We start from the raw sequence: 27,542 nt of genomic DNA on the forward strand, positions 1-27,542 counted from the left end.
CGCTCGAGGTCTGGCCACTTTGTTTATTAAGCACGTATTCCGTTTGCATGGCATGCCGGACAAAATCATGAGTGACCAAGGTCCCCAGTTTGCGTCTCGGTTTTGGAGGGACCTCTGCAGCCTACTCTGCATCGAGCTAAATCTGTCCTCCGCCTACCATCCCGAGACGAATGGCTTGGTCGAGAGAGCCAATCAGACATTGGTCACCTATCTACGGCATTTTGTCTCTGCCAGGCAGGATGACTGGGCATCCTTGCTACCTTGGGCTGAATTTGCCCTAAACAATGCGGTGGCTGATTCCACTGGACAGACGCCCTTCCTCTTAAACTACGGCCAACATCCACGTGTCCCTGTCCCGATGCCAGTGTCCTCCACTGACTCCCGGGTGTCAGACTGAGCAGTGGAGGCCCGGGACATCTGGGATCGCACTCATAGAATCATAGAATCATAGAATCGTAGAGTTGGAAGGGACCTCCTGGGCCATCTGGTCCAACCCCCTGCTCAAAGCAGGATTCGCTAAATCATCCCAGTCAGATGTCTGTCCAGCCTCTGTTTGAAGACTTCCATTGAAGGAGAACTCACCACTTCTCGTGGCAGCCTGTTCCACTCATTGATCACTCTAACTGTCAAAAAGTTTTTTCTAATATCTAATCTGTGTCTCCTCCCATTCAGTTTCATCCCATTGCTTCTAGTCTTTCCTTGTGCAAATGAGAATAAAGTTGATCCTTCTACAATGTGACAGCCCTTTAGATATTTGTAGACAGCTATTAAGTCTCCTCTCAGTCTTCTCTTTTGCAAACTAAACATTCCCAAATCCTGGAACCTTTCCTCATAAGACAGGGTTTGCAGACCGGTCACCATTCTGGTCGCTCTTTTCTGAACTTGCTCCAGTTTGTTGATGTCTTTTTTAAAATGTGGTGCCCAAAACTGGACACAATATTCCAGATGAGGTCTGACCAAAGAGGAGTAGAGGGAAATAATGACTTCACGTGATCTAGACTGTATGCTTCTGTTAATACATCCTAGAATTGCATTTGCCTTTTTTGCTGCTGCATCACACTGTTGACTCATATTCAGTCTGTGATCTATTAGTATACCCAAGTCTTTTTCACATGTGCTGTCACTTAGCCCTATTCCTCCCATTCTATATATGCTTTTTCCATTTTTATTGCCCAGATGTAGTACTTTGCATTTCTCCCTGTTAAAAACCATTCTGTTAGTTGCTGCCCACTTCTCCAGTTTATTTAAATCTTTTTGAATCCTCTCTCTCTCTTCTCTAGTATTAGCTATCCCTCCTAGCTTTGTGTCATCAGCAAATTTAATCAGTTTACCCTCAATTCCTTCATCTAAATCGTTGATAAAGATGTTGAACAATACAGGGCCCAGGACAGAGCCCTGTGGTACCCCACTTGAGACATTCTTCCAACTGGATGTGCAGCCATTTACGACCACTCTTTGGGTCCGATCACTAAGCCAGTTATGAATCCACCTAACAGTTGCCTTGTCCATTCCATACTTAATCATTTTTTCAATAAGGATTGTATGAGAGACTTTGTCAAATGCTTTGCTGAAGTCAAGATATACTATATCTACAGCATTTCCTTGATCCACCCAATCAGTGATACCGTCATAGAAGGAAATTAAGTTAGTCTGACATGACTTATTAGTTACAAACCCATGCTGACTCTGTTTAATCACTTCATTCTTATCCAGGTATTGACATACATGTTGTTTAATAATTTGTTCAAAGATCTTTCCTGGTATAGAAGTCAGACTCACCGGCCTATAGTTACCTGGGTCCACCTTCTTCCCCTTTTTGAAGATAGGAACAACATTTGCTCTTCTCCAGTCTTCTGGCACTTCTCCTGTTCTCAGGATGCTATCCGTGCCTCTAAGGAGAGGATGAGGGCGTCCGCTGACACGCATCGGCGACCCGCTCCAAGCTTCTCCCCTGGCGACATGGTGTGGCTCTCCACCCGAAACATCAAACTACGGGTCGAGTCCCCTAAGTTCGCACCGCGATATATTGGACCTTTCAAGGTCCTTGAGCGAATTAGCTTGGTGGTCTACCGCCTGGCTCTTCCCCCACATTTAGCCATTTCGGACGTGTTTCATGTGTCCCTCCTCAATCCAGTTCACATGGTCCGGTTTTCTGAGTCATCGGCCGGGTCGTCAGACTTATCGTCTGACGAGTTTGAGGTTAATGCCATCATAGGGCGCAGGTTTGTCCGTGGCAAAAAATTTTATTTAGTGGATTGGAAGGGTCATGGGCCTGAGGCTCGAACCTGGGAGCCGGTGGAGAATATCCACGCACTGCTCCTGATCGCGGCTTTTGAGCACAGTGACGCGCAGAGGGGGCCTTAGGAGGGGGGGTAATGTTAGGCGTCGGACTCCGGACACTGCACAGCGGGAATCCAGAGCCAGACATCCAGCGGTCTCCCATTCTCCTCCGACCGGTCCGGGTGCTGCTCAGCAATCACGGCGAGCCAGGCGTGCTACTCAGACTTGCTCTGATAGTCTGGATGTTGCTGCCACCTCTGGTGCAGCAATGGTAGCGCATCCTGTTCTGCAGGGAACCGCTCCAGAGGCTAAGTCCTCATGCTGTGCTACTGGGCATGCCCGCAAGGTGACCTCTCACTGGAGAGCAGGGGTCACATGCTCAGGTCCTGCGTCGGATCTGATTGGTCCTTTTCAGGGTACTGGAAGGTCCCGGAAGCGCATGGCTATAAAAAGCCCGCATGGCGGCTCGGCCATGCGCTAGTGTAGCATATTATGCTGTGTGTGTATGGTGATGGATGCATGGACTGGTGACTGACATATTATGAAACCCCTTCCCTTGGATAATACAATTGGTGACTGTGTGTTGAGTTAGTCAGCTCCAGGTTGTGGCAAGCTACATGCCATTGTGCGATCCACGCCTACACTAGCGTCCGTCGGTGCCCGCTTCTCGGCGCCGACGCTTGCGGCTTTAGCTGCCGCTGCGCTGCAATACCAGCAGCTATTGGTGTTCGCGGCTGCGATGCCACACGCCGGCTCCTGTGACGTTAACAGGGCCAGCGCCTTTGCATATATTTTTGCCAAGCGACTCTGTGTCTGAACAGAGCCACGCCTCGCGTTCGGGTGACGTTAACCCGTGTGCACTACGGCACCTTCTGGTGCATCTGCCATTGTCCAGCAGCGGTCTAGTCACCTACCACACGGTGGACCCCGGGCGGCGAACGCACCTCCTATTATTTATACTTGGTGCGTTCCGCCGTCCTTAACAGTATGTCATATTTAGGTTTTTGATCTGTAGCCTATGGGCAATAGGAAGGCAGTGAAGGGCATGGCAGAGACGAGAGGCTGGGTATAACGGACGGACAGTTGAATTACTCTGGCAGCAGAGTTTTGAATAGATTTGAGTGGTGCAACAGTGCTAGAGGGGAGGCTACAGAATATTCGAGGTAGGAGATCATGAGGGCGTGCGCAAACATTTTTTACATTTCTTGTAATGTGCGGATCCAGAAAATGTTTTTGAGTTGTAATGGATAGGAGGAGGCAAGGGCTTGGATATGTAGCTTGAGAGAGAAGGCAGAGTCGAGGATCACCCCGAGGCCACAAACATGCGGTAATATTTGTCCCGGTGTGCCATCCCGGCATTACGCAGGCACGTGTCTCACAACATTACCCGGGCCCTCCACAATGCTGTTACTTGGAAAGTCAACCTAACCACAAACACATGGACAAGTGCTTGTGGTCAGGGACAGTACATCTCACTGAGGGTACACTGGGTTAACAGAGTGGAAGCCGGGACCCACTCCGACCTTGGTATGTTGCACACCCTCCCAAACACCGAGTATTGCGTGTCCTATGTCAATCTGGGTTGCCCCCACAGTGTACAGCTCATGCACTTCCTCCTCCTTCACCTCCTCTTCAGCCTCCAGCTACAAAAGTAGCACATCAGTCACAAGCTGGAAGCACTGCCTCATCAAAGCGGGAACAAGATGTTCTGAAGAAAATATGCTTAGGTGACAAGCCCCACAATGCTGAAGAGTTGTGGACAGCTCTAAAATAGCAGGCATATCAGTGGCTGAGACCGTTGAACCCACAGCCAGGCATGGTTATGTGTGACAATGGCTGGAACCTGGTGGCTGCTCTGTGGCAAGGCGAGCTCAGATACATGCCATGCCTGGTTCATGTGCTTAACATAATTGATCAACATTTTGTGAAAAGCAACACGGAGCTGGCAGATCTGCTAGGAAAAGTATAACACTCAGTGTACCCATTGTATAAAGTCAGCTACAGCTTCATCCGCCCTTGCCGTGATTCAGCAGCGCTTGCAGCTTCTGGCTCACCTACTGGTGTGTGATGCCCCCAGACACTGGAACTTTACACTGCAGATGTTGGAAAGGATTTATGAGCAGAAGACGGCAGTTTGTGACTAGTCTACCAGCACCAACAAGGTTGTCGGTATTCAGTTCTGTCTTCACAAATAAGATCTCAGGAGTGGACATGGATGTCTGACATATGTAACATCCTCCAAAACTTTGAGGAATCCACCAATAGGGTGAGCGTCAATGACACCATAATTAACGTCTACATCCTGCTTATCTGTGTTCTAATTTGAAGATTGATAGTTATTATAGAGCAGAAACATATTTACAGTTTAACAGTTTCAAACACAACAGACTTAAGTAACAATGATAACAATAATACAATAATTAAAACCAAATAAAATGACCCTGCTGGTGACACCTTAGGGTATGTGCACACGTTGCAGAAAATTTCTGCACAAAAACCTGAATCCCTTCCCAGAAACCGCACCTATTTTTCCATGGCGTTTTTTGTGCGGTTTTGATGCGTTTTTGATGTGTTTTTTACCGCAGCGGTTTCTAAAAGCATGGGACAAGCCTAAACCGCGGAAAAAAATGCAAAATTAATGTGCATGCTGCGGTTTTTACCGCGATGCGGTTTTTTCGCAGTAAAAAATGCATCAATGTGCACACAAAGTGCAAAATGCATAGAAATGACTGTGCAGCTTATTTTTAGCGGTTTTATAGCGGTTTTATAGTGAAAACCGCGGTAAAAACCGCTAAAAAAAACGCTGTATGTGAACACAGCTTTACAATCTACACTAAGTATCAGCAATAACAATAATTAAACCTAAACAAAACAATCTTGCTCATGACAACTTACAATCTACAACGAGGTGGGGGAGATAAAAACTACAGGGGTGTATTTACAAGAATGTGTTTACAATGATGTTTGTACAATGATATTACTGAGGTTAGTTCAAAGTCGTGGAGGCCTGAGGACAAGGAGGAGGAGAAGATCATGGTCAGTCATCCTCTTGGTGAGAACAAGTAAATGCCCCGTCTCACTAAGGCTACTTTCACACATCAGGTTTTCGGCGTCAGGCGCGATCCGGCGTCGTGCCGGAATGCCGGATCCGGCAAATGTTTTGTAAAACCTGAAGTGCCGGATCCGGTTTTCTGCCGGATCCGTCTTGTTCTTGACAGACAAAACCGGATCCGTCTCATCCGGTTCATCCGTTTTTCTATCCGTTTTTTTATCCGTTTTTCGACGGATTACGCCGGATCCGGTTTTTAAAATTGACCCTTGTGGCCTTCCGAACGGGATTGGCTACTGGAAAACTAGATATAGCATGTTCCTACAGCCCTTCTTTGACAGGTTGTAGAGAAGAAAGTGCAGGTTGGAGAGAAGAGCAAGTTACTGGCGAAGATGGATGTTGACATTGGAAATATTACCACTAGAAGTTCTGTGACGGTTTCAGGGACAATTTTCCACTATACTTTATGTCACCTCAAGGCAGAGTACACTGGGATGACAGATTGTGAAAGATTTGTGCCCTAAACTTGTGTACCTTCTGGACCAACAGTATATACCTTTGCCAACCAAAGTTGGCTATCTTGTCATGGTCTTACTATTTTTACCTTTAGGCCACAGGTGTGTACCTGGTTGTGTTTTATGCAAAGTATTTCACCTTTTAACAAAAGTTGTGTACATTGGTAGGAAATCACCAACAATAAACACAAATTTTTAGGTGAAATACTTTGCTTCAAACACAACCAGGAACACAACTGTGGCAAAAAGCTAAAATTTACCCACAGTTATATACCTGGTTTTGAATACCTTTTTACCTTTGAAATACCCTGTATTTAACCTTTTTTTAAAACATAGTTCGCCGCAGAAAGAAATGACAGACAACCATTGTGAAACGATAATTTAACTTTTATTTAATTTTTTTTTTTTTGTAAAATGTTTTTAAAGTGCAAAAAACTTTTTTAATAAAGGTATTAAACCCAATGGGCATTTTTATTACAAAAAACACACATTACAATTCTGTGTACTGTGGGGTGGAAATACTGCTGGAGGGGCTGCGGGACACTTCGACACTGGGTGTGTGGAGAGAGGACTGGGATCGTGGTGGGGAAGGAACAGTTAGAGGTGAAGGTGTGGAAAAAGCTACAGAATGGGTGGACATGTGGGAGGCAGAAGAGGTGGTGGGCGGTGGAGTGGAGGGTTGGGCAGGGACTGTAGGAGCAGATGATGTTGATGGAAAGTTGTATGGGGAAGGAGTTTGGTACGGGGAAGGAGTTTGGTACGGGGAAGGAGTTTGGTACGGGGCAGGTTGCTGGAAGTGGGGAGATGTCTGGTACTGGGGAGGTTGCTGGTACTGGTGAGGTTGCTGGTATGTAATAGGAGGGGGAGGATGGAAAGTGGCTGGAGGGGGTGCAGATGTAATAGGAGGGGGAGGATGGAAAGTGGCTGGAGGGGGTGCAGATGTAATAGGAGGGGGAGGATGGAAAGTGGCTGGAGGGGGTGCAGGTGGAGGAACTACAGTGGTGGGAGGTGGAGGTTGGGAGGTAAACTGCTGTAGAGCACCGTGGCACGAATGCATTACATGCATCTGCTGGGTAGGAGATAGTGTTGCCATGCGCTCCACAACAGACCTGAAAAAGGTGTGGTTTGGCGAAGATCTTGCTTCTGAATGCATGGTTTGCAGAAGTGTCTTCACCTCCAGAATGCTGGAGTTGATCTGCTGAAAACCTGCGGAGATTTGCTCTGACAAGACTTTGAGACAGTTCTGGAAAGATGCATTCAGATGCAAGAACTCTTGCGCATAACTCTTTTCCTGACCCCTCTGCCGCTGCCGCCCAGTACCCGCAGGTGTACTAGAGGTGGCAGGGGCAGAAGGGTGGGGTAAAGGGAAAGCGATCTCCTCACCAGCAGCTTCATGTAATGTAGGCGGCCACGATGCTCCTGTGCTGGTGGATGGGACAGATGGGTCGAATGTGTGGGAAGGCTGGGAAGGTGCAGATGTACCGGGGCGGTCGAAGTGTCCCTCGGTGCCGGTCTCCTCAGGGATCGCCTCAGAAGGGTCCAATCGTGCAGGCTCCCGAGTGCTGCTCACCGTGCTGTGTAATAAAGAGAAAAAAAAACAATTAAAATACTGACATGGTATGGCCCTGGCTGAAAAAAAAAAGTTACATCTAACATTTTTTTCACATGTGGTGTGTAATATTTACCTTCTGGTGAGCATTGTTTCCCGGAGGAACGACAGGGCTTGTGCGTACTTGTACTTGCTCCTGCGTCCTCCAGATCCACTCGGGGCCCGCATCTCTTTATTGAACTCCTTCTTGAAACGATCCCTCACAGACCGCTACCGATTCACAATTCTGTTCCCTGAAACGAGAAAGGAGTGGTTAGTATACAACATCAGTGTTTCACAAACTCCAGTCCTCATGGTCCCCAGGGGTCATGTTTTCAGGATTTCCATAGTAAATAGAAATCCTGAACACATGAACCGTGGGGACCACGAGGACTGGAGTTCGGGAAACACTGGTTTACATCAAGCAACCGGTACTGTATATACTTACGCTCTTTAATCTGGGCCCGAGCTTCGAGGTCCTCCTAGCGGCCCACAAGGAGAGAACAGATTTCCTCCCAGAGTCGTCGGGTAACGATCAGGTCAGCGTGGCGGCGGTCAGCCATATTCCAGAGCGGCTCCCTTTCTCTAACGAGATCGATGAGGCGGTCCACATCAATCCCTCCATCCTCACCGTCAGAGTCGGGAGCACGCTGTGAAGGCTGTTAAAGAAAAAGACAAAAATAACATAATTAGCCTCCACAAAAGAAATGAAATAAAAAGTGCAAAAAAACAAAGCAAAAATATTTATACTTACAAGCTGGTGACCGCCGCGTTGCTGTCGCCGACGACCCTGGGAGGCACTGCGAGGACCTCTTGGCCGAGCACCAGATTGGGAAGACTAGAGAAGAAAACAAAAAATGTTATGTCTTTGGATGTAGGCATTTGTTTGCTGTGTGTGGTCTGCAGAACATTGTTTTCTATGTGTTGTGTGTAGTGTGATGTTGTGTTTCTGCGTTTGATGCAAAAAACTTACCAATTGTGAGCCCACTCCAGGCGTCTGTCCACCCCTTCCTTCTTCTTCTGGGAGCTCCTCTTCATCTTGTGATTCCTGTTTTGAAATAAAAGTCAATGAATAGACATATATTACAGAGATGATGGATTTTGGAAATAAAAACTTACCGTCAAACGCTGACGATGCGAGGGAGGGCTCCCAGAAGAAGATGTGCTGTCCTGTTGATGGCCAGACTCCATGGCTGTGGGTATTGCTGCTGCTAGTGATGCCATTTCTGCTGCTGCTGCTGCATCTCTTTGGCGGCTGTTGAATAAAGAGAAACAAAGGGCCAATGAATATCTTGATATTCCATGGCCCTAGTTAGGAGGAATGGGGGATTTGATAATTACCGTCTCTCATCTGCTGCTGGACTCCCCTCCTCAGCATGTTCCATTTGCTGCTCCATTTGGGGTGGTGCTGATGGTGCTGCTGCTGCAGATGTCTGCTGCCTTCTCCTGCTCCTGGTTCTTGGCTTGGGTGGCATGTTGGGTGTGGCTGAGGGTCCCATTGTCTTGCTTTTATATATCTCCTGTGGGCAGAGCTACTGAGCATGCTCAGACAAAAAAACCGGATCCGGCGCATTGCGGCGCTCATAGGCTTTCATTGTGTGAAAAAGCCGGACGCGCCGGATCCGGCGTGTCAGGCTTTTTCGCCGGAGACAAAAAACGTTACAGTAGACGTTTTTTCCAGACGCCGGATCGCGACACATTGCCGGATCCGGCGAAAACCGGATGAAACGCATGGCCATCCGGCGCGATCAGGCGCAAATGCAAGTCAATGGGGGGGAAACCGGATCCGGCATTGCATTTCGCCGGATCCGGTTTCTGTCCAAAGCGCCGGATCGCGCCTGACGGCGAAAACCTGATGTGTGAAAGAGGCCTAAGCAATCTCGGTAGCGAGATCGCTGCTGAGTCACAACTTTTGTGACGTAACAGCGATCTCACCAGCGAGATCGCTGTGTGTGACAGCGATCAGCGAGCGGCCCCCCTGCCAGTAACGCTGATCGCTGCAAGAAATCTCTGGACATTTCTTTGGTCGCTGGTCTCCCGCTGGCCAGCACACATCGCTGTGTGTGACAGCGGGAGACCAGCGATCAGGTGTAAAAAAATAATAAAAAAAAATAAAAAATATAGTTATTCTCACCTTCCGATGTCCCGTTCAGCCATCCTGCCTCTCTCCACGCTCCGGTCCCAGTGATCCTTTGCATGAATGACCGCGAGACTTTGTTATCCCGCGAGACCGTGACATCTCGCGGTCATTCGTGCAAAGGATCACTGGGACCGGAGCGTGGAGAGAGGCGGGATGGCTGAACGGGACGTCAGTGTCACGGGGACTTAGTTCAACTAAGGCTGAAATACCCGGGGCCCCTGTGGTGTCCCTTTTACTAGGGGAAACCCTGTCTGACCCTCAACCCAGGGTTTTTGCTGAAGGTGCAAATGCCTGAGCCTCCGACCTTTCCTTATCTCCTGCTCAGCCCTGCACTTAACCCTCCACCCTCCACCCAGTGAGGAGACACACCACCAAAGCTCCCACACAAATAAGACAGACAGGGAGAACTTAAACTGCACTGCGCCGCACACACACAGGAATATACAGTAATGTGAACAGGGCACAACTAAACACAAATATGGGAAGGAGAAAGGATAACGACGGATCATACGACACCAGATACGAATCTCTCTCTGCAACACCTCCACTCCAGACCGGAACCACTTGGTATGAAACACAAGCTATAATCGGCGACGCCCATATGCCAGTATTACTATTTAAAGACCGTGGGCGTGACTAACCTTCCAACCTGGTCTCCAGCAGGATTAACCCCCGAGAGCCTGAAGATCAAGCCGGCGCCACTGAGGCTATAGTGGCTGGAGGTGGAACTACCTCTGCCTGCCGGACGCTGTGGTGTGAACAGCGTCCGACATGACAGTACCCCGTCTTCTACGAGGGACCCCAGGGCCCTCAAGACTCATAGGACCCGGCTTGTCCGGATGACGACGGTGAAAAGAACTGACCAGCCGATCCGCATGTATGTCTGAGGCTGGAACCCAAGACCTCTCCTCCGGACCATACCCCCGCCAGTGCACCAAATACTGAAGAGTACGGCGTACTACTCGAGAGTCCACTACCTTGGCGACCTCGAACTCTAAATCGCCATCCACCATGACTGGAGGTGGCATCGGCGTCGTGTCCACCAAGCCTACCACCTTTTTCAATAAAGCCCTGTGAAAAACGTTATGTATTCTGTACACCGCAGGAAGTTCCAACCGATAAGCCACTGGGTTAATGATGGCAGAAATCCTAAAAGGCCCAATAAACCTTGGACCCAGTTTTAAAGATGGGATTTTGAGTTTTATGTTCTTCGTAGCTAACCACACCCATTCACCCACACACAGGTCCGGACCTGGCACGCGTCTACTGTCAGCCACCCGTTTGTACCTGGCACTCATGCTCAACAAACGCTGTTTCACCCGCCTCCAGACTGATGACAATTGAGCTCCTAGCTGATCCTCCTCCGGGACACCCCCGGAGTCACCCTGACGTAAGGTACAAAACTGAGGATGTTGACCGTACACACAAAAGAATGGAGACTCTCCTGATGACTCTTGGCGGTGATTATTTAACGCGAATTCGGCCAGAGGAAGGAAAGTAGACCACTCCTCCTGGTTGTCGGACACAAAGCATCGTAAATACTGTTCTAGATTTTGGTTCATGCGCTCAGTTTGTCCATTAGACTGTGGATGAAACGCCGATGAATGTGACAACTTGATCCCCAACCTTGCGCAAAAAGCTTTCCAAAACCTCGCCACAAATTGCGTACCCCTATCAGATACTATGTCAGACGGTACTCCGTGGAGTCTGACCACCTCCTTCACAAATACCTGAGCCAACGTCTTAGCATTGGGCAAAGAAGACAACGCCACAAAATGCGCCATCTTTGAAAAACGGTCAACCACCACCAGGATGACCGTGTTCCCTGCCGAGGCTGGCAAGTCAGTGATAAAATCCATGGAGATTTCTGTCCATGGCCTATTGGGTACCCCCAGAGGCTGTAGCGTGCCAGCAGGACGGGTTCGGGGTGACTTAGCCCTAGCGCACGTGATGCAAGCTGCCACGTATGAGACCACGTCATGCCGGATTTTGGGCCACCAGAAACGACGCGATACCAGCTCTAAGGTGCCCTTCACCCCTGGGTGACCAGCCAGTACCGAATCGTGGTGTTCCTTCAACACCTTAAGCCGAAAATGCAGGGGTACAAATGATTTGTTGGCGGGAAGACCTGGTGGTACCTCCTCTTGGGCCTCGGCAATCTCCGCCTCTACCTCAGTCGTGAGAGCCGAGACCACTACCCCTTTCTGGAAGATGGGTACCGGCTCTTCCAGAGGTTCTGCCCCCGGAAAACACCTAGACAAAGCATCCGCCTTGGTGTTTTTAGCCCCGGGACGGTACGTCACAAGAAAATTGAAACGAGTAAAAAACAATGCCCAGCGAGCCTGCCTAGGAGACAGACGTTTGGCCGACTCCAGGTAGAGCAGATTCTTATGGTCGGTGATAACTGTGACCTGGTGAGCCGCCCCCTCCAAGAAGTGTCGCCATTCCTCAAAAGCCAGTTTGATGGCCAACAACTCCCTGTTGCCGATATCATAATTCCGTTCGGCCGGCGACAGCTTCCTGGAGAAGTAGGCGCATGGATGCATCTCGCTCAAGGACGAGCCTTGAGACAGTACTGCCCCCACTCCCACCTCCGACGCATCAACCTCTACCACAAAAGGTTTAGACATGTCTGGTTGCACCAGAATGGGGGCTGAAGCAAAACTATTCTTCAGACGCTCAAATGCACGTATAGCCACCTCAGGCCAGTTCGCCAGATCGGCACCCTTTTTTGTCATGTCCGTGAGCGGTTTGGCGACAGTCGAAAAGTGTTTTATAAATTTCCTATAATAATTCGCAAACCCAAGGAACCGCTGGAGTGCTTTCAGACTCTCCGGCCTCTCCCATTGCAGCACCGCTTGCACCTTAGCGGTGTCCATTTTAAAACCGGCTGCGGACACAATATATCCCAAAAAGGGCAACTCCTGGACAAAAAATAAACATTTTTCCAGCTTAGCATAGAGCTGGTTCTCCCGGAGCAACTGTAACACCTGCCTAACATGCTCCAAATGAGTGTCCCGATCGCTAGAATAAATGAGGATATCATCCAGGTATACAATCACAAATCTCCCCAGGACATGAGCAAATACATCATTAATAAAATGTTGGAAAACGGCAGGCGCGGTGGTCAACCCAAACGGCATAACCAGACTCTCAAAATGACCCTCAGGAGTGTTAAACGCCGTCTTCCACTCATCCCCCTGACGGACCCTTATGAGGTTATACGCCCCCCTGAGGTCCAGCTTGGAAAACCATTTCGCCCCCGCTACCTGGTTGAACAAATCCGGGATCAACGGCATTGGGTAGGGATCACGGATAGTAATCTGGTTTAACTCTCGGAAATCCAGACACGGGCGTAACCCCCCATCTTTCTTCTTAATGAAGAAAAACCCCGCGGCTACAGGCGAGGATGAAGGCCGGATGTGACCTTTGCTCAGACTCTCCGCGATGTAGTCTTTCAGAGCTTGTCTCTCAGGACCAGAAATATTAAACATCCTGGCCTTAGGTAATTTGGCCCCGGGTTTTAACCTAATCGCACAGTCATAGGCTCTATGTGGAGGCAGTTCTGAGCAACCCTTCTCAGAGAAAACATCCGCGAAATCCTGCAAAGCCTCCGGCAGGCTGGGCGTCACGGCGGACACACATGTGGCCAAGCAATTGTCTTGGCAGAAACCACTCCATTGTACTATGTCCTGAGTTTTCCAATCAATTACCGGGTTGTGCCTGGACAGCCATGGAAAACCCAGGACCATTTGAGCTGGGAGATTACGGAGGACCCTACATGTAACCGACTCAGAATGTAGGACCCCAATGTGGAGTTTCACCTCTGCCACAAACTCAGTAATCTCCCCTTGAGGGAGGGGAACAGCATTAATGGTCACCACCTGTATGGGGTGAGGAAGTCTTTCGATCTTAAACCCGGCGGTGTGTGCAAACTCCTCATCTATGAGATTGGTGGCGGAACCGCTATCCACAAACACTGATATAGGTAGCTCTCTGCCGGCGATAATAACCTTGGCAGGGAGCATACATTGAGATACCATCATGGAGGATATGCATACGCTCAGTTGGGTCTCCTCCATACCCTCTGAGCTTAACAGTTTTCCGCCGGTGTGACCCTCTTAGGTAGTACCGGGCAAACGTTAACATAATGACCTCCTTTACCACAGTAGAAACATGCTCCGGGCTTCCGGAATCCCGGAGCGCGAGGCTGAACCTGTGCCACGCCAGCAATCTGCATAGGTTCAGGGGACTCATCTACTTCAACCACACCTGCACCTCTGTTTTCCCCCAGAGGTAGCGTCTCCTGTGCCCCCTGACGAAAACGGCGATCAATACGTATCACCAAACTCATGGCAGACTCCAATGATGCCGGAGTCTCATACATCAGGAGGGCTTGTTTCACCCTCCCTGATACCCCATGAATAAACTGGCTCCGCAGTGCTGGGTCATTCCACTGTGTGTCTACAGCCCAGCGGCGAAATTCCGAACAATAGTCTTCTGCCAAGCGCTCCCCCTGGCAGAGGGCGCGGATTTTAGATTCCGCTAGAGCCAGTCGGTCAGGGTCATCGTAAATGAGCCCGAGGGCAGAAAAAACATTATCGACCGAATGAAATATAGCAGAGTCAGCTGGTAAGGAAAATGCCCATGCTTGGGGGTCACCACTCAGTAATGACAACACCAGCCCTACTCGCTGGGCCTCATTACCTGAGGATATTGGCCGCATGCGGAAGTATAATTTGCAGGCCTCCCGAAATACGACAAATTTGCTGCGATCGCCTGAAAATCGTTCTGGCAGCGGAAACTTCGGCTCTGCACCGATACCTGCAGATGCCGTTTGCACCTTTGCTACTACCAGGCCCTGCTGCTGAACTGCCCCTTTCAACTCGGGGACCTGTAAGGACAGTGCCGCCAACTGGCGGGTTATGGAATCTAATGGATCCATGGACTCCTGAAAAAATGTGGGCCGATTATAATGTCACGGGGACTTAGTTCAACTAAGGCTGAAATACCCGGGGCCCCTGTGGTGTCCCTTTTACTAGGGGAAACCCTGTCTGACCCTCAACCCAGGGTTTTTGCTGAAGGTGCAAATGCCTGAGCCTCCGACCTTTCCTTATCTCCTGCTCAGCCCTGCACTTAACCCTCCACCCTCCACCCAGTGAGGAGACACACCACCAAAGCTCCCACACAAATAAGACAGACAGGGAGAACTTAAACTGCACTGCGCCGCACACACACAGGAATATACAGTAATGTGAACAGGGCACAACTAAACACAAATATGGGAAGGAGAAAGGATAACGACGGATCATACGACACCAGATACGAATCTCTCTCTGCAACACCTCCACTCCAGACCGGAACCACTTGGTATGAAACACAAGCTATAATCGGCGACGCCCATATGCCAGTATGACTATTTAAAGACCGTGGGCGTGACTAACCTTCCAACCTGGTCTCCAGCAGGATTAACCCCCGAGAGCCTGAAGATCAAGCCGGCGCCACTGAGGCTATAGTGGCTGGAGGTGGAACTACCTCTGCCTGCCGGACGCTGTGGTGTGAACAGCGTCCGACATGACAGTCGGAAGGTGAGAATAACTATATTTTTTATTTTGATACTATTTTCTACAGCGATAGCCAGCGATGCCGGGCGCTCGGCATCGCTGTGCTGATCGCTGGTGAAGCTGTCTGTGTGACAGCTCACCAGCGATCACATAGCGACTTACCAGCGATCCTGACACCTTCATATCGGTGTCGGGATCGCTGGTGAGTCGCTTAGTGTGATGAGGCCTTAAGTATTGACTGTTAGCAGTCTTGCACACATTGCTGAGTTTATGTTACGCTGCCTTTCCCATCACCCTCGCGTTATCAAAATTTTGGGTGACGGGCAATACTGATTGGTGACACTTCTAGACCCACGCTACAAGGAGAACTTTACATCTCTTATTCCAGAGGCAGACAGGTGTACTAAAATGTTGTAGGACCAGAGGGCCCTTCTTGCGGAATTATTAAAAAAATTCACATCTGAATTCGCTGTCAGCAGAGGTCACAGTTTGTTGACCAAGCAAGGAGTACAGGTTAGAGAGACACAACCCCAAGCCAGCAAAAGCAGTGGAACACTGGCAAAATTTGGGGAGAGTTTTCTCAGGCCCTCCCATCACCCTGGCTCTGAGGCATGGGGGACTCTCCCAAGGAGTGCAAAGTTTGCGAAAATGCTGAGGGAGTACCTTGCTGACCATACCAACATCTTCTGTCATTCCTCTGTGCCTTATAATTATTGGTTATACATGCTGAACACATGACATAAACTGGCTCTCTCTACTGCGCATGTGCGCTGTACTCATGGTCAAGGAGCGCATGGTGCCTCGTTCTCTGGTGGTCACTGGGTACACGGTGCCTCGCTAAATGGCAGTACCACTTTTAGTGGTGGGAGACAATGGGAACAGTCCTTTGCAGCGCCACTATTCTAAGGATGGAGCATGCTACTCAGCCTCCTATGCTTGTCCACACCAAAAATCTTTGCTGTCGTGCCCGCTTTCTCTTAAGCTGGCCCCCTGCCTCTAGGTCACCGGGTCTGTCTGCTACATGTCGCCGCACCGTTGGCGCTTCAGGTGAATAGTGCACTGCCCCCCTTGCTGCTCACATGCTCACAGCTGGGGACTCACTCTTGCTTTGCTTTTTTTTTCCCCTCAGCTTCCGGCCAGGTTCCCTGTCTAAACACGACCCCTCTTCCTGTGTAGTAGGGCCTGTTCGTTCCCCTATTTCTTCCACCGGGAAACAGGGGACGCAGCCTTGACAGTTCCAGACACGGCACAGCACAAGTAACCGCAGCCCAGTCATCCTGACTCTGTACATATCATGCCAATCAGTTCTTTAATGCAAGCAGCAAAGAAGGCATGTTCTTCCAATTTTCAAGAGAAAATTGTACAGTACATCCAGAACAGTTTCACTTTGAAGGACTTTGTGGCTCAGATCATTCCACAAGATGACACTAGTGTCATACTTAAAATTTTCAGTGGAAAATAATTTCCCCTCTGATAGCTTGTGTATGTTCTGAATTATGTAACATCATAATTTCTGTAATTAACTATTCATACCTATTTGCTTCAAAATATATTCATCTTTTTCTTCAAGGCTTTGGAATATAATTTTGTAAGAGTGAAAGCAAATTTTTGAGGTGTGATTTACCTCAAATGTGACACTACTTGTCAATTGTCATCTTTTCTATTTCTCCATTCCGTGTGCAGCTAACCACCTCATTGATGTTATTGAATTTCTTTGGCAATAAAACAACAGCTCCATCAATACCATGTGCTTTTCCTATTAATTCATCATGCTGCTAAAGTAGAGGTGAGATTAGGGACCTAGATAACATCTGGGGACTGTAGTCAACATGACACTGTGCCAAAACCCACTGGGGTCTAGCTACCAAGTTGACATATATGAAAAAGGCACAGCAGCACCCTGTGAATGCCAAGACATATGATGTCAATGGAAATAACAACTTCTAAACGCTCTGTCCCTCAGCAAGATGTACTTTCAAAAGCGAAAGTTCTTAGCGCATGATTTGGCCAATTCATGTGCGCCCGTCAACCGCGGCAAGGTAACCCTTCTCTAATGGGTCCTATCTAAACCCTTCCATATCCTACTGTATATGCCAGTTTCTAATTAAAAACCTACTATAATGGACAAACATGTCTCTCCTGGGCTGCAAGCCTACAATTTGAATGGGCAAGTATAACTGGTTGAGAACACCTGCAGATTAACGGGAGGAGTGCAAGTGTGAGAACAGAAGGAGTCACACCCCCTAAAAATAGCTATACAAAAAACCTGACCAGCACCTCCTAAGTGTGAATAAGTGCAAGCTGCAGTGACTGCACAACATATATGAAAAAGGCACAGCAGCACAACTTCCAAATGCTCTGTCCCTCAGCAAGATGTACTTACAAAAGCGAAGGTGATCAAATCAAATTTTTGATTTGACTTGCGTTTATTTAAGAAAAAAACGGAAATATGGTCAAACTTTTAATTTTTATGCCCTTAAATCAGAGAGATATGTCACAAAACATACTTAATAAATAACATTTCCCACATGTCTGCTTTACATCAGCACAATTTTGGAACCAATTTTTTTGTTAGGAAGTTATAAGGGTAAAAAGTTGACTAGCGATTTCTCATTTTTACAACAAAATTTACAAAACCATTTTTTTAGGGACCACTTCACATTTGAAGTCACTTTGAAAGGTTAATATGACAGAAAATACCCAAACGTGACACCATTCTAAAAGTGCACACCTCAAGGTGCTCAAAACCACATTCAAGAAGTTTATTAACCCTTTATGTACTTCACAGGAACTGAAGCAATGTGGAAGGAAAAAATTAACATTTAACTTTTTTTACAAACATTTTAATTCTGAACTATTTTTTTCATTTTCACATGTGTAAAAAGAGAAAAAGAACCACAAAATTTGTTGTGCAATTTCTCCTGAATACGCTGATACCCCATATGTGGGGGTAAACCACTGTTTGGGCGCACGGCAAGGCTTGGAACGGAAGGAGCGCCGTTTGACTTTTTCAATACAGAATTAGCTGAAATTGAGATCGGATGCCATGTTGCATTTGGAGAGCCCCTGATTTGCCTAAACAGTGGAAACCCCCAACAAGTGACACCTTTTTGGAAACTAGACCCCTTAAGGAACTCATCTAGATTTGTGGCGAGCACTTTGAACCTCCAAGTGTTTCACAGAAGTTTATAACATAGAGCCGTGAAAATAAAAAATCATGTTTTTTCAACAAAAATGATTTTTCACCCTAGGAGAAATTAGACCCCCAAAGTTGTTGTGCAAATTGTCCTGAGTATGCCTATACCCCATATGTTGGGTAAACCACTGTTTGGGCACACGGCAGAGCTCAGAAGGGAAGGAGTGCCGTTTGACTTTTTCAGTGCAGAATTGGCTGGAATTGAGATTGGATGCCATGTCGCATTTGGCGAGCCCCTGATGTGTCTAAACAGTGGAAACCCCCCACAAGTGACACCATTTTGGAAACTAGACCCCCAAGGAGCTTATCTAGATGTGTGGTGAGCACTTTTAACCCCAAAGTGCTTCACAAAAGATTATAACGCAGCGCAGTAAAAAAAAAATTTTTTTTTTCCTCAAAAATGATTTTTTTAGCCGCTATTTTTTATTTTCCCAAGGGTATCAGGAGAAATTGGACTACAAAAGTTGTTGTGCGATTTGTCCTGAGTACGCTGATACCCCATATGTGGGGGGAACCACTGTTTGGGCACATGGGAGAGTTGAGAAGGGAAGGAGCCCCATTTTGGAATGCAGACTTTGATGGAATGTTTTGCAGGTGTCATGCTGCGTTTGCAGAGCCCCTGATATGCCTAAACAGTAGAAACCCCCACAAGTGATCCCATTTTGGAAACTAGACCCCCAAGGAGCTTATCTAGATGTGTGGTGAGCACCTTGTACTCCCAAGTGCTTCACAGAAGTTTATAAAACTTAAATCATTTTTTCCACAAATATGATTTTTTAGCTCCCAATTTTTTTTTTCCCAAGGAAAACAGGAGAAATTAGACCCCCAAAGTTGGTGTGCAATTTGTCCTGAGTACGCTGATGCCCCATTTGTTGGGGTAAACCACTGTTTGGGCACATGTTGGAGCTCAGAAGGGAGGGAGCATCATTTGACTTTTTGAATGCAAAATTGGCTGGAATCAATTGTGGCGCCATGTCGCGTTTGGACACCCCCTGACGTGCCTAAATAGTGGAAACCCCTCACTTCTAGCTCCAACCCTAACCCCAACACACCCCTAACCCTAATCCCAACCCTAACACTATTCTCAACCCTAACCCTAATCCTAATCCCTAATTATAACCCTAATCCCAACCCTAACTCTAATCCTAACCCTAATTCCAACCCTAACTCTAATGCAAACCCTAACACTAATTCCAACCCTAACCCTAATTCTAACCCTAACCATAAAGGAAAAATGAAAATGAATATATTTTCTTTATTTCATTATTTTTCCCTATCTATGGGGGTGATAAAGGGGGGGTTATTTATTAATTTCTTATTTTGATCACTGTGATAAGGTTTATCACAGTGACAAAAATGAACCAATAGGAAAGATCCTCCTATTGTTGCCGGATACCGGCTGACAGATCTCGGCGGGCGCACTGCGCATGTGTCTGCCATTTTCTTCCCAGAAGAAGATGGCGGCGCCCATGGAGGGGAAGCACGCATGCCAAGGACCACCCTATTTCTCTCTCCTCTGATGTGCGATTATTACATCAGAGGATAGGGAAATTAAATGGCACATCAGACTCCTTTCTTTGCGGTCACCGTTATGCGGTTAATAACAGCGATCGCAAAACTGGAGTTGGTGAAAACCGACCCGAATCATGTTCTCTGAGGTCTCGGCTCCCCCAGCAGCCGAGACCCCAGAGAAAATCCACGTCTGGGGAGCGCTATACACTTTCTCCACAGCGCCGTTAATTAACGGTGCTGTGGTTTAAGTACCCTTAACTACCGCCGTTTAAAGGTGTATCTGCGGTCATTAAGGGGTTAATTATCATTAGAAGTTTGGGTACAAAAATTTCTTTGTGAATTGGGGTGGAACTATGGTACTTGAGTATGGGTAGGGTCTTTGGCTCTGCCACGGTCCTTCTGCTGTCTTTGGTGTCCGAATACTCTTACTGCTTTAAATTTGGCTTCAGTGCCATTCTAAATGCTGGCTGTGCTTATGCACTTAGATCTCATGGTGGGCGTCAGGAAAAATGTGCTGTCGCGATGCATGTGCAGATTGAGGTAGATGAAAGGTACCTTTTAAATCAATAAAACAGCGCCTTTATGCCAATAATTTACCATGTGTTCCTGATGACAGGTTCTCTTTAACTTCGAATAAAGCTACATATTTAGGCCAAAACAAAATAAGGACATTTTGATTTTACTATGTTAGGGCCAATTCACCAAAGTTTATACTTCACAAAACACATATATATATATATATATATATATATATATATACATACATTGTGTGTATATACAGTGGGGGAAATAAGTGTTTGATCAACAGTCTATAATTTTAAGGGTAGGTTAATTTTAACATTGAAAGATAGACTATCAGTAATAAAATCCAGAAAATCACATTGTATAAATTCTAGAATTATATTTGCATTTTGCAGTGAGAAATAATTATTTGATTCCTTTGGGCAACAAGACTTAATACTTGGCGGCAAAACCATTGTTGGCAAGCACAGTTGTCAGAAGTTTTTTGGCGTTGATGATGAGGTTTGCGCACATGGCAGAAGGAATTTTGGTTCACTCCTATTTGTAGATCATCTCTAAATCATTAAGATTTTGAGGCTGTTGCTTGGCAACTCGGAGCCTCAACTCTCTCTATAAGTATTCTATGGGATTAAGGTCTGGAGACTGGCTAGGCCACTCCACGACCTTAATGTGCTTCTTTTTGAGCCACTCCTTTGTTGCCTTGGCTGTATGGTTTGGGTCATTGTCTTGCTGGAAGACCCAGTCACGACCCATTTCTAATGTCCTGGAGGAGGGAAGGAGGTTGTCACTCAGGATTTTACAGTACATGGCTCCATCCATTCTCCCATTGATGAGGTGAAGTAGTCCTGTGCCCTTAACAGAGAAACACCACCAAAACATGTTTCCATCTCCATTCTTGACAGTGGGGACAGTGTTCTTTGGGTCATAGGAAGCATTTCTCTTCCTCCAAATACGGCGAGTTGAGTAAATGAGAAAGACCTCAATCTTTGTCTCATTTGGCCACAACACCTTCCTCCAATCACTCACAGAATCATACAGATGTTCATTGGCAAACTTCAGATGGGCCTGCACATGTGCCTTCTTGAGCAGGGGGACCTTGTGGGCACTGCAGGACTTTAAACCTTGTACATTCTTTTGATCAAAATTATGTTTACTAAATACCCTTATTATTACTACCTTCATACAATTTTTGCAATTTATTTTTTACTTTTTTATTTTAGGATATATGTTTTTTGCTTTTTGTTTTCTCTGTGTAAAGATCATGTGTTTATATGCATTTACATTTTGCATACACATTAATTTACTTTTTCAGCTCAGACCTAGTTTCTCTTCTAGTTTTTCGGGATTTTAAACCTGTATGGCGCAATCTGTTACCAATGGTTTTCTTAGTGACTGTTGTCCCAGCTGCCTTGAGGGCATTAAGAAGTTCCCCCCATGTAGTTTTAGACTGATCTCTCACCTTCCTCATGATAAAGGATACCCCATGAGGTGAGATTTTGCATGGTGCCTAAGATCGTTGTCGATTGACAGTCATTTTGTATTTCTTCCATTTTGTTACTATTGCACTAACAGTTGTCTCCTTCTTGCCCAGCGTCTTACTAATGGCTTTGTAGCCCATTCCAGCTTTGTGCAGGTTTATGATCTTGTCCTTGATATCCTTATAAAGCTCTTTGGTCTTGCCCATGTTGTAGAGGTTTGAGTCTGACTGATTAATTGAGTCTGTGGACAGAAGTGTTTTATAAAGGTGACTATGGAAGACAGCAGCCTTTAATGCAGGTAACGAGTTGATTAGGAGCATCTAACTGGTCTATAGGAGGCAGAACTCTTAATGGTTGGTAGGGGATCAAATACTTATTTCTCACTGCAAAATGCAAATAAATTTATATAATTTATTCAATGTGATTTTGTGGATTTTTGTTATTCTATTTCTCAATGTTAAAATTAACCTACCCTTAAAATTATAAATTGTTCATGCCTTTGTCAGTGAGCAAACTTACAAAATCAACAAGGGTTCAAATACTTATTTCCCCCCAGTGTATTCACTGTCTTGCGAATGTATCCACCCCCTTGGAATTTTTTGCATTTTACTACCTGACAAGCTGGAATTTCACTGGGTTGATTACACATTGTCCAGGCCAGATAGTTTGTTGACTTCCAAAATAGAGAAGGACTACAAAAACTAAAAACTATGCAAATAAATTAAATAATCAAAAAAAATTGAGTTAATCTCATCACCATTCTTCCCTTTTCCTGTGATTGATAGCTTGAAGAACAATTGTGAACTAGAAATAAAGCATATACTGTATGCCTCTGTGAGAGGTTTTCCAAACATCCAGACTGCCAAAAGATCCTGGGATCCAAAGAACTAGGGACTATTTACAAGACAGCAGCCAAGACATCATGGCTTCATCATGAGGGATCCAGATTTGACATTCTACAAGATGTCAGTTTAGGGGACCACGACCCTGGCTGTGAGAATACAGATCTGCTCTATTGACTATCACTCGACCATGGATACATTTGGGAAAGCTAGGAATGGGACCCACTGGTCACATGGCTACATGGAGTTGTTCAGAGAAGCCAGGTTGTGATCCTCTGGTCAACTGACCTTGTGCCTCAATGGACTGTCAGCTTCCTAGGCTTATCATTACCTCTTCTCTGTGAATGCCACAGGTTGGGTAGTCAGCTCTGAATTCACAGCTCTTCTTATTCTGACGAGTCATCGGATGGGTGAGACTCTGTAGTTTTGCACCATCTTGAGTATTGTGCTGGGACTGCTCTACTTTTATCTGCCTGTTTTGTGGTTCAATAAAGTATTGCCACACTGTTTTACCTTTACCCTGTGCTATATGAGTAGTATTATGCTCATGGTAAAAGGAGAGCTGGCATTCAATTGGGATGATCCCTGGTCCAAGCGGTTGCAGCTAGCCGACTAGGGAACCTGTTGACCCCCGTGTTTCCACAACCTGTGTTTTGCACCATCCATCTTACCCTTGACTTGGACCATTTTCCCTGTCCCTACTGCCAAAACCAGCCCCACAGCGTGATGCTGCCACCACAATGTTTTACTGTGGGGATGGTGTTCTTGGGGTTTTGAGCTGTGTTGGTTTGACACCAGACATATCGATTACCTTTTGGTCTCATCTAGCCACAGCACTTTCCTCCATACAATTGGGCAGTCTGCCACCTGTCTTTTGACAAACTCAAAACTCGCCTTACAATTTTTGTGTGTGAGTAAAGGCGTTTTTCTGCCCAATTTTCCATAAAGGCCACCTCTACGGCTCATTGTGATCGTATGAACAGATATTTCAGTCTCTTTTTGGGGATCCTGCAATTCCTTCAGGGTTTTCTTTAGTCTCTCTGATTAATGCCATGCTTCCCTGGGCTGAGAGTTTTTGTGGGTGGCCTGCTATTGTCCCTGATTTATTTGGAGATCTCCATGGTCTTCATGGTATTGTTTCGTTAGTGGTGCCTCTTGCTTAATGCTATTGCAGCCTCTTTGGCCTTTCAGAAAAGGTGTTTATATACTGACAGACCGTGTGACACTTAGATTACACACAGATGGACTTCCTATCACATGTGACTTATGAACGTAATTGATTGCATCATAAATTTTTAAGGGCTTCATAGAAAAAGGGGTGAATGCACATGCATATGCCAATTTTGAGTTCTTTGATCCCATAAATGTAATTTCTGCCTATACTTTTTTCAGTTCACTACACCAACTTAGAATATTTAGTTCTGATGCATTACACATACATTGAATTACAAAAATATTCAAACATAGGTTGTCATGTTACAAAATAGGTAAAAAGCCAAGGGGGTGAATACTTTTTGCCAGCCACTGTATATACACAATATATGTGTATATTTATAGTGTGTTTGACATGTTACATTTTTTTTACTTTTTACTTGTTTTTACACATCATGTGTTTGCTGTTTTCCAGGGATCATTTCCAGCTAACTACCACATAGATGAAGAAAACCAAGGAGGTCTATCCTGCTTAGATAATAATCATTCCCACTTTATTCTTGTTGATGATGGAACAAATGGCAAATATGGTGTTGAAATTCTTTTAAGGGCCAAGCTGGAGAAATTTATTTCAGAACAAACCAAAGAGAAAGGAGGTAAAAGAAAATTAAGATGATTCTTTAACTTTAGCATCAACATGGGTTTGGGTATGGAAACACTATAATAAGAAAAAAACAAGAGTTATCAGCTCAAGCATAGACTAAAAACAGTACTTTCACCAAACCTACTTAAAATGAGCACATAAGTAAAAAAAAAATGCTGAAATCAGAGTGTTTGTCATTTCTTGCCCTTAGTGAGGGCTACTTAATATAGGTGACAAGTTCTGAAAAGTTTTACTAATCTGAATTTTACTGTTACTGGTCAAGAATTCCTGATCTTAGTTAGTAACTGGTTGTGATTCTGCAGAATCCGCATTGAAGTAAATTACAAAAAATCCCCATTTTGGCGAATGTAGATTTTTAAAATTCAAGTTGAATTCAATTCCACTCAAATACATTTTCTCATCTCAATGCCTTTTATGTTTTTAACTATGGATGCAAAAAACAGACATACAGATGTCATACCAATGTGAAGGATGGACATAGAGTACACTATATGGATAAAAATTTGTACTTTTACTATATGGATACATTTTTTTAAATTTTTTTAATAGAAAATACTGAACATTTTTCCTACATCTCTCTAAACTTCTTCTAAGGGCTCATAAAAATGTATGTGGATCTCGTTCTGATCATTGACCTCAATGCACGGAATGGCAGTGCGTCTCCAGACCGGAGCATGACAGCTTCATATATTTCTATGATGCTGCTATGCTCAAGTCAGGAGACCCTTGGCCAGTCAGTGTATTGAGGTCCAGGATCTGACCGAGATTCATGGACATCTGCATGAACTCTTAGGCTCTGTTTTTTAATTGCTTATTTAATTTTGTTATCTTTCTTATCTAATGGAAGGAGTGGCTATTAAGATCCCAATAGTCTGCGTGGTTTTAGAGGGAGGACCTGGCACACTTGATGTAAGTTTCAGTAAAGCATGTGTGATTTTAGTTTTATTGCTTTGAGGAAATATAGTAGCATATGAAGTTAAATGCTAATATGAATTTAATGTCTATTGTGTTCACTCAGACTATCTACAATGCTATCAGCAACAACACGCCATGTGTCATTATAGAGGGATCTGGAAGAGTAGCTGATGTCATCGCTCAGGTTGCACAACTTCCTATTTCAAAAATCACAATCTCTTTGGTCCAGGAAAAACTACGTTCTCTTTTCCATGATACCTTTGATATGTTTACTGAACACAATATAGTTGAATGGACCAAAAAGGTAAATTAAAATGCAATTAAAAGCTTTTAATATTGATAACTAATACTAATAAAAATGTTTAGCAATTACAAGTAAAGTTATTTACAATATAGTGTAGGTGGTCTGCATAAATAAACCCCTCAAAAACCAGGTATGTTTGGACTTCTATAACTAGCCCTTTTAACTTCCCTTACCCTTTTCTCCACCAGGCTTTATGTAGCCTTGTTTTATTCTGGAAAAAAATGTGAATTTTTACAGTATGTTTATCAAAAATTAGTGTGTAATTTTTATAACACGTTTTAGGAAAAGCAAATATAGAGTGAAATATTTGAACAAATAATTATTTAAATATGTTTTTATTACATTTGTTTCTAATTTATAAAGTTTACCAGATTTGTTTATGCCAGAAATTATCGGCATATTCCTACACAGTATATTATGATCTGTCACATTGTGACACAAGTTTAATTTGTCCAAATAGCAAACTAATTAAAGAGACAGCCCTTTGTGTATTTTTCCCCATGCTGACTACACATGGGACCCCAGTCCCAGAGTGTGTCACTAATAATATCAGTAGTGAGAAGTGATGAGCGGGCGCGATCGTCACTGCTTGTAACTCACTCGAGCATCAATGTGCCTAAGATTCTCATTACTCGGCGAGTATTTTTTGAATGATCGCACGCAAGTTCAAGTCCCCGCCCCGCATTTTTGGCGCTTGTTAGCCAATAAACATGCAATGATTACTTGCCAGTCACTGTAATGCCGTAGCCATTTTGGTAGTGGCATTACTGTGAATGGCTGGATGCATAGCATCATTGTGTCTATATAAGACCCCAGACGCCATGCTCGGCACAGTGTACCAAAGGAAACAGGCACAGCAGGCGTTGGTGCTGCTGAACTAGGTTCAGAGTTTTAGCTGTGTATAGGCAGGGATTAGACACCCTTAATATTTTGTTCAACTGCAACAACAGCCTTTATTAGGGCTAACTATAATCAATATTCATACTGTTATTAGCAGTTCTTACGGAGAGATTGTGCTGAAGGTATAGTGTAGGACTGGATAGGGTTAATTGCATGTCCTTTCTGCTGTAACTCATACGAAAAGCCTTTCTCAAGACTAATAATATTCATTTTCTTCTTAATCCTGCAAAGTGTTCTGAGAAGGGAAATATTATACATCAATTATACTGCGCCTGTTGTGCTTCAAATGCATACGGTTAAAATTGGTTGGTTGCAATAACATCGCTATATTGCTACTGCAGAGAAATAGTCAATCTGAGGTGGACAAATTTTCTTAAAATACTAATCCTGCAAGGTTTTTCAGCAGGGAAATATTATAAACATTTATACTGCGCCAGTTGTGTGTCAAAATCTTAAAGCCAGACTTGGTTGGTTGCAATAGCATTGCTATATTGCTACAGCAGTGTAACAAGCCCATCTGAGGTGGGCGAATTGTCCTGAGAAACTAACCTGCAACGTTTCTTCAGCAGGGAAATATTATACACAATTTATACTGGGCCAGTTGTACATCAAAAGCATGCAGCCAGACTAGGTTGTTTAACAATAGTATCACTATATTGCTGCTGCAGTGTAACAAGTCCATCTGAGTTGGGCAAATTTTCCTGCAATACTAATCCTGCAAAAGTTTCTCAACAGTGATATATCATGCGTAATTTAAAATTGGCAAGGAGTGGGATAAGGAACAGGGAAGTTGACTTGATGTTGACTTTGAGCACAGATGCCGAGGCAATGGGCAAGGTGAAACTGTGCCTACTATGGGAGAAAAACAAAGACATACATCATGTTGACCTAGCTTCCTGTCCCACTTTGTAGGGGGGCATG

At 45.3% G+C, this 27,542-nt stretch overlaps 1 protein-coding gene across 1 annotated transcript in view; it reads left to right on the forward strand.

The window, feature by feature from the left end:
* The window catches only part of TRPM2 (transient receptor potential cation channel subfamily M member 2), a 1,217,227-nt gene that overhangs the window by 210,157 nt on the left and 979,528 nt on the right, over positions 1 to 27,542 (forward strand). The window contains exons 8-10 of the mRNA XM_073558209.1: positions 24,314 to 24,494; positions 25,350 to 25,411; positions 25,521 to 25,721. Coding sequence (XP_073414310.1) covers positions 24,314 to 24,494; positions 25,350 to 25,411; positions 25,521 to 25,721 — 444 coding nt within the window. The remainder of the gene's footprint in view (positions 1 to 24,313; positions 24,495 to 25,349; positions 25,412 to 25,520; positions 25,722 to 27,542) is intronic.

Source organism: Dendrobates tinctorius, unplaced genomic scaffold (assembly GCF_039654945.1).
Source record: "Dendrobates tinctorius isolate UK_male_01 unplaced genomic scaffold, ASM3965494v1 ptg000254l, whole genome shotgun sequence".
Taxonomy (NCBI): Eukaryota; Metazoa; Chordata; class Amphibia; order Anura; family Dendrobatidae; genus Dendrobates; species Dendrobates tinctorius.